The sequence below is a fragment of the Arachis stenosperma genome, chromosome 4 (genome assembly GCF_014773155.1).
Source record: "Arachis stenosperma cultivar V10309 chromosome 4, arast.V10309.gnm1.PFL2, whole genome shotgun sequence".
Taxonomy (NCBI): Eukaryota; Viridiplantae; Streptophyta; class Magnoliopsida; order Fabales; family Fabaceae; genus Arachis; species Arachis stenosperma.
Genome location: NC_080380.1, coordinates 122,050,944 through 122,059,261, shown reverse-complemented (window position 1 = coordinate 122,059,261; position 8,318 = coordinate 122,050,944). Strand labels below are relative to the sequence as shown.

General features: G+C 36.6%; 1 protein-coding gene across 2 annotated transcripts; it reads right to left on the bottom strand.

The window, feature by feature from the left end:
• Window positions 1–6,383: 6,383 nt before the first annotated feature.
• LOC130976964 (uncharacterized) lies at window positions 6,384–7,528 on the bottom strand. Of its 2 annotated transcripts, none has more exons than XM_057901935.1 (2): window positions 6,973–7,528; window positions 6,384–6,819 (listed from the first exon to the last, which is right to left on the bottom strand). In XM_057901935.1, exons 1-2 carry the CDS (start codon window positions 7,484–7,486, stop codon window positions 6,755–6,757), a joined length of 579 nt encoding a protein of 192 aa, XP_057757918.1. In that variant the 5' UTR covers window positions 7,487–7,528; the 3' UTR covers window positions 6,384–6,754. The 2 variants fall into 2 exon arrangements, with proteins under 2 accessions (XP_057757918.1, XP_057757919.1); XM_057901936.1 differs by having other exon boundaries at window positions 6,384–6,816.
• Between the last annotated feature and the right edge of the window lie 790 nt (window positions 7,529–8,318).

The following is an 8,318-nucleotide window of genomic DNA, read 5'->3' as shown; positions in this document are numbered from 1 at the left end:
CACTGTCTCTTCCCAGCCACCATAACCTACATCACCATCACCTCAGTACCGCCACAGCCACCTCCCTTCACCACAACCTCCGGTGACAACCCACACCGTCGCGCCCCTTTCTCTTCTTCTTCCCCTCTTCTCACCTCCGCTGAGCCCAGAAACCACAGCGCCAGCTCCTCCTCTCCACCAAAGCCCAGAGCGGCAGCGGCCACCTTCTCCATTCCTGGGTCTCCTCTCGTCTGCTACCAAACAGCCACGACACCCAACCTTCTCCGTAGTGTCCTTACGTGGTTCCAACCCGTCACCACTCCCCTGTCCGAACCCTAGCTCCGCCAACCATCACCGTCGGCCTCTACGAGCCACCGCTACCCTCTTCCCTTTTCTCCCCTTTGCGTGTTCTCTGTCTTCCTCAGCCACACCAACGAACCGGCCACCTTCTCCTCCCTCTCTCTTACTGGCCGAACCGCCGCGCCGTCGACGAGCTACAGCGACACCGACGATGAGCCCCTTTTCCCCTTTCTTCTTCCTTCTCTGTCATCCCGTCTCACCATCGCAAACCAGCCTAGCACCATCGCGATTCCAATCTTGTTTCCCGTTCTCCCATGGAACGACCAGAACAGGGTGCAGCCCCTGTGTCTTCCATCCCCTCCGTTTTCCCCTGTTTCATGGCTGCGTTCACTCTCCACTGCTGTAATTGAAGTAGTGACACTACCAGGCCGCCGCTTCAGCCCCAGCCAATTCAGCCATCATCTTCCCTTCACCTGTTCATTCTCTGCTTTCCAGGTTCCCATTTTTATTTGTTGAGTTCTGATTCTTTCATTGTATTGCTTTTAGTTCATTTTTCTTAATTTGGTTAGTTAGAAATGCATGTTAGTTGCTTAGGTTGTTAGATAATCTGAGTTGGATAGTGGATTTAGGTTTGTTTTTATTCATGCTGCTGTTTAAAAATTTTGTTGTTTTGATTCATGCTGCTGGTTGAAAATTTTGGCTTGTCTGATGCTGCTGGGAGCTTTGGGGGGGGGGGTGGGAGTGCCACGTAGGTTCAGAAACTCACGAACCAAGCTCAGATCTAAGCCAGGGCACTTTTGTTAGATGGACAGCATCTATCATGGGTACAAGATTAGTTTCGAGCTTTCATGGGTACAAATGTCAGCATTTTCATCTGTCATGGGTACAAATGGTCATTTATTCTAAAACATTATGTGTGGGGTGATCTTTTCTTTGACAAAAATGAGGGACTTTTACCTGTGGTACCTTCACACGACTATGAGTTTCGGTTACGGTTCCAATGCAATCCTTTTTTAGAAAAATATATTAACATATTAACATAATATTTTTATAATTATTTCATTGACAATTACATAAATGTCACTTGTAACAGTCCAGACCACCCGCTAGCATGATATTGTCCGCTTTGGCATACAAGGCCTCACAGTTTTGCCTTTGACGATAGGGATGATAGCCGAAGCCCCCCACATTAACTCGTCAAAACGCGTCATACTAGGGAGAGGTATCCACACCCTTATAAGGCATGCTTCATTCTCCTTTCCAACCGATGTGGGACCTTACAATCCATCCCCCTAAGGGAGTCTAGCGTCCTCGCTGGCACATCAATCCGGGCTCTGGCTCTGATACTATCTGTAACAGTCCAGACCACCTGCTAGCATGATATTGTCTCTGTAACAGCCCAGACCACCCGCTAGCATGATATTGTTCGCTTTGGCACACAAGACCTCATGGTTTTGCCTTTGACGATAGGGATGATAGCCGAAACTCCCCACACTCACTCGTCAAAACGCGTCATACTAGGGAGAGGTATCCACACCCTTATAAGGCATGCTTCGTTCCCCTCCCCAACCGATGTGGGACCTTGCAATCCACCCCCCTAAGGTAGTCCAGGGCCCTCGCTGGCACATCGATCCGGGTTTTGGCTCTGATACCATCTTTAACAGCCTAGATCACCCGCTAGCATGATATTGTCCGCTTTGGCACACAAGGCCTTACGGTTTTGCCTTTGACGATAGGGATGATAGCCGAAGCCCCCCACATTCACTCGTCAAAATGCGTCATGTTAGGAAAAGGTATCCACACCCTTATAAGGCATGCTTCGTTCCCCTCTCCAACCGATGTAGGACCTTACAATAACCTTACAATAGATTTGTAAGGTCCTACATCGGTTGGGAGGAACGAAGCATGCCTTATAAGAGTGTGGATACCTCTCCCTAGCATGATGCATTTTGACAAGTGAGTGTGGGGGTTTCGGCTATCATCCCTATCGTCAAAAGCAAAATCGTGAGGCCTTGTGTGCCAAAGCGGACAATATCGTGCTAGCGGGTGGTCTGGACTGTTACAGATGGTATCAGAACTAGAACTCGGATCGATGTGCCAGTGAGTGTGCTGGCTCCCTTAGGGGGTGGATTGTAAGGCCCACATCGGTTGGGGAGGGAAACGAAGCATGCCTTGTAAGGGTGTGGATACCTCTCCCTAGTATGATGCGTTTTAACGAGTGAGTGTGGGGGGCTTCGGCTATCATCCATATCGTCAAAGACAAAACCCTGAGGCCTTGTGTGCCAAAGCGGACAATATCGTGCTAACGGGTGGTCTGGGCTGTTACAAATGGTATCAGAGCCGGAACCCGGATCGATGTGCCAGCGAGGGCGCTGAGCTCCCATAGGGGGGTGGATTGTAAGGTTCCACATCGGTTGGGGAGGAGAACGAAGCATGCCTTATAAGGGTGTGGATACTTCTCCCTAACATGACGCGTTTTGACGAGTGAGTGTGGGGACTTCGGCTATCATCCCTATTGTCAAAGGCAAAATCGTAAGGCTACGTGTTTATTGTAACATGCCAGAATATCGTGCTAGCGGGTAGTCTGGGCTGTTACAGATGGTATCAGAGCCAGAACCCGGATCGATGTGCCAGTGAGGGCGCTGGGCTCCCTTAGGGGGGTGGATTGTAAGGTCCCACATCGGTTGGAGAGGAGAACGAAGCATGCCTTATATGTGTGTTGATACCTCTCCCTAGCATGACCCGTTTTGACGCGTGAGTGTGAGGGGCTTCGACTATCATTCCTATCGCCAAAGGCAAAACCGTGAGACCTTGTGTGCCAAAGTGGATAATATCGTGCTAGCGGGTGGTCTGGACTGTTATAAATTACAATAATAATATAACTTAGTTACAAAATAAACAGAATATTTCGTATAGATAACAAAAAAAAGCTTTCATCTTGTGTAATAAGTCAACTTTCACTCAAATTTTTCATATAAGCTAGTATAGTTAAAGGATTTTATAACTTAAATATAAACTTTTAAGAACTCAATTTAAAAAACATAACCTTGTACAACTAAAATTATATGATAACTAGTCTCAAACTCTATTCTTTCACATAAATTAGGCAGTTAAAGAATTTTAGAACTCAAATTTAAACCTTCAAGAATTCAATCTTAAAAAACATAACCTCATATAAAAACATAACTTTATACAACTAAAATTATATGAAAATTAGTCTCAAACTTCTTTCTTTCACATAAGCTAGTACAATTAAACTGTTTTTGAACTCAAATTTAAACTTGCAAGAATTCGAACTCAAATATAATGTATCCATACGACCCTTTGGATGTTTCAATAAGGATAAGGTGAATGTCTCAACCTAAAATATCTCAGTCTCAGTCTATGACATTCAAAAAATTAATCTATTTATTAGTAATAATTAGTAATAATATTATGTATTTTAAAGATGTAAACTCTTTTCACATAAATTAATTTCAAAATAAAATTAAGTTTTTGTTTTTTTTTAAATAAAATGATATGACATTGCTTTACGAGGTTGGGATCTATATGTTATATCTGACTGACGTACTTAGAGGGAAGACGAAATGGGCTTTGTAGTCTATTATCACAATCCTAATGTTGTGGGACAGGCAAGAATTTGCTTCTGCTAGAGAGAGTACTGTTAGAGCAATTGTTACCAATCTTTATCTCCTTGATATTCACATGCAGGTGATGTCCCTTTTAATTGTCTAATGTGATTTGCCTAAACGGATTTTTACCTAGGAATTGCGAATAGCCTTAGGATTTTACTAGTTATAGATGCTTATGGTAGAAAGCCTAAAATTAATTAATGCATACTTTATTGCCAAAATTCAGTGGTATCATGCAACTGAAGGCACTTAATTAAATACCAATCCAATTAAAAAAATTTTTTTTTGTACTAAACATGAATTGGTGCAGTGAAACATAAATTCAAAGATGGTTGAATTTTTGAATTAGAATGAAGGACTCATTTGAAAGTAGAGAAGAAAGAATTGGTTATTTTTTTACTACAATGATAAGAATCATCTATGGAATATAAAAGCAGAATAATATCTCAGTTGCAAAAAAAAAAACTTCACAAACTATGTGAAGTAATGATTTTTTCATTTCATTTTGGGAGAAACTACAAAAATGATTGAAAAAAGACTCACCTTTATCTCGAAGATGCACGGATGAAGATACGGTAGAGCTGTCACGACAATGACAAATCTGCTATGGCGCTATGGACGACGCCGGGAAGTTGCGGTGGTGCTGTTGAGGACGACGATGAAACAGGAGAAGAGAATAGACATGTTTTCAAGTTCTAGGAAGAATGAATTAGAAATTTCATTTTCTGTTACTTAAAGGGTAAATTTGTACTTTTATTTTTATTTGCACTTCTCCATCAGTTTTTTTCGCAACCTTGAAGAGAAAACATTTACATGATCTTCACATACATTTTTTCTCTTTTCTACTCAATTTGGTTCTCATCCAAATAAAAAAAAGTATTTTTTTTTCATTCAATTTTCTTCCTTACATTTTCTTTCTTTTCAAATTCCTCTAATCAAAACAATATATTAGAGAAGGTGAACAACTGACTAAATGTCTAAAGAAAATCTTAAAACTAGTTTGGGTAACACTTTATTGATCAACTCCTTAGAAAGTCAACTCAGGTTATTTTTTATGATAGCAGAGGAATTACTATACCCTGTCAAGTTAGAAATGAATCCTCTTAATTTTTTTTTCACTTAAGAGTGTAAAGTATAATCTATCACTATTAATTTTATAAGTAGGATAAAAAAAATATGAAATAGAAAATATTGAAGAGTTAGATCACACTCTACTCTCTCAATTGAAACAAAAAATTGAAAAGATCTCATTAAATACTGTAGTTTGTTTTCTTGGGCCCTTAGCCTCATTACTTTTATATTAAAAAAAATTAATATTTTTTAACCAAGTAATACCAAAAAAAAAAAATCTTAAACCAACAAAACTAATAGTTAGATAAATAAAATTCAATGAACGTAAAAAAAATTATCATGACAAGAAAATTCCACTTGATGACCTATTGATAACTTGTTTTCCAAGGTCATCATCTCACAAATTTTATCTTCTTCACACAGAGTTACGTTAAACGGTGCCTCCCTTAAACCATATCTAGAGCCAATCTTAGTTCCGAAAAATAATATATTAAAAAGAAAAGAAGAGAAAAGAAAATCAACAAATTAATACCAATAGACTTGAATTTGTTCTTGCATGCAATTCCAGCAACTTTCTTTGCAACTACCCGATTGCATCGAGTTCATATTTTTCTACGGTCTTCAAAACGAATTCTTACGCGCCTCCCAGAGTTCACAGCTATCCACAGATCCAGAGCTTATTGGACTGCACGAATTGAGGAGAAAGCCCAAGCAACAAAAGATCAAGGATTCAAGAAGCTCCAGAAAGGCCTAACAAACCCACTATTGGCTCAGCCCATTAGGTGGTGCATCAATCAGGAGGACACCATTTGTGAAAATATTTTTGCAAGAAGTTGTGTTTGTATTGTAGACTCCTAGTACTACGACTAACTACTAAGATTTTACAAGAACCACTGAACCAGTGCAAATTTTACAGAAAAGAAAATCACCACCCATATATCCAAACCAAAAATATCTGATAACCAAACAAAATTAACAAAAAAAATAATTAAAAATTTATTTTATTTAATGTTCATTAATTATTATTAGAATTAATATATATTAAATAAAATAAATCTAAACTTTTTTTTTATCTCTCTAACAAATAAAATTACCAATATAAAAAAAATTAAAATAAATCCAATTGATCCTATTTTGAATTCATAAATAATAATAATAATAATAATAATAATAATAATAATAATAATAATATACTAGAATAAAACCTTAAAAAGTTTTTTTTAACAAATTTTATGTGAGATTTTTGTCTAAAAAAATTTATTACAATAAAATAAAAAAGATTATTACCTTAAAATCTTGAAACTTTATAGAATCAAATAAATTCCTATGTTAGTCATCGTTATTGTCATTTGGACAAATAAATTCTAAAAAATTATGGTAAAAAGAATCCATATGTCTTATTCTTATAAGTAAAAGAAAATCACCGAGTATGGCAAGCTAAGTAGCTAGCACATATAAAGGCCAAAGGATCCACTGGAAAAAGTTAGCCATGTTCATCATCTTCAAGAACAACAATACAACTGTACACGCCACTGAAAATTTCCCAGCAACAATGCAACAAGCCCAGCTTCAAATATATGGATTTCTGCCGCATAGTCCATATCCATATATATACTCAACAAGAATTCTACCAAAATTAACAAAACAGACTCCCTAAAAATTAAATTAAAAAGAAAACGCCAAAGGATAAACACAAAACAGATTAAACTGAAAATTGAAAGAATCCTGCTTGTTTGGTTGCAGCTTAGTGCCAAATTGAAGCAATAATTTGGCTAGTCACGAACAAGAGAGTTAATCAAAATAGACGCCTCGTCTGCCGTAGGAACCGCACCCTCTGCTGAAACAAACACCCATTCCCTATCACACACCATTTTTCTTTCCTTTTTTTTTCCGATTTTGATAAGGTATATTTTTCTCAATAATTAATAATATAAAATAAATAAAATATAATAATTGATATAGCAGGTATTTTTTATTTTTTGCTGCGTACCTGGGAGTGATGGAGGAAAATGTGAAACAATGTCATGAACGATGCTTCCACCGCCGCCATTATCATCATCCCCAATCTTCACACGCTTATTCTTCTTCACTTCCTCGTCGTCTTCTTCTCCTTCTCTCTCTTTCTCCTTCTTCTTCACATTCTCCACCGCCACACCACCTTCACTCTGATGATTATGAAACAAATTCGAAACAATATTGCTTATGATTCCTCCTCCCTCTCCACCATTATTTCCTTCTTCAGAACCAGCACCTTCACCTTCCTCAGAGTTGAACACCCCTTTCTGGCTTTCATGTCCTGATTTTCCTGTTCTTGGAGTGCTCAAGGGTGACACCAGTGTAGAGATCAAGTTACTAATTACTCCGCCACCTTTACCTTCTTCTTTAGCATCTTCACCGCCATTGTTGTTGGCCTCGTCATCGTTTTCTCTATTGGATCCATCTTGTGGATTCAGATTCAGAGGTGGAACCAAACTCTGATCAATTTCGGTTACACCGTCTTCCATAGTATAGATTTGTGGATTGTAACTGTGACTGTAATTGTGATTCCCCTCGATTTCCTCCTAAATAGATAAGAACAACGTAGAAAAAGAATAAAATAACACTTCTAATACACGGATATCAATGAAAATAGATAAATTATTTTGACAGTAATAAAAAAAATTTATTAGTGAATACAAATGTTTTTTATAAAAAATTAAATATTAATTAATATAATCAATATTTTATTTAGGCCAATTTGAGTAACCAACTTAATTAAGCTTCTTTAGATAAAATAACTTAAATAATAAATAACTCTCTTAAAAGTAATTTATAAATAAGTTATTTTGTATTTGAATTGTTAACTCTAAAAATGCTTATTTTATAAAAATATGATAAAAAAATAAAAATATTATAAGAGAAGTTATTTTTTTAATTTCTCTATAAATTTCTGAATAACTTTTTAAAAAATTACAATTTAATTTTAAAAATTATATTAAACATTAATACTACTACTTTTTATAAATCAAAAATTAAAAAAAATTACTTCTAAAATTTTTAAACGGGCCTTATTCATCTTTAAAGTTACATTCTTATTAGAATAAATTTGGAAGAAAAACTAACACAGCAACACTTGATGTTATAATTTATAAATATGAAGATATTTTATAATTAAAAATATAATTGAGATAAATATTATAAGATAGATGAACTAATTTTTAAAAATATTTTTTGTCTTTATCTTTTCACATAATTTTAAAGATAATAAATAATTAAGTATTTATATTTTATAAATAAATTTTAACTCATGGGCACTACTGATCAGAGTACAAATACTTAAACTAATTGTTATTGGAA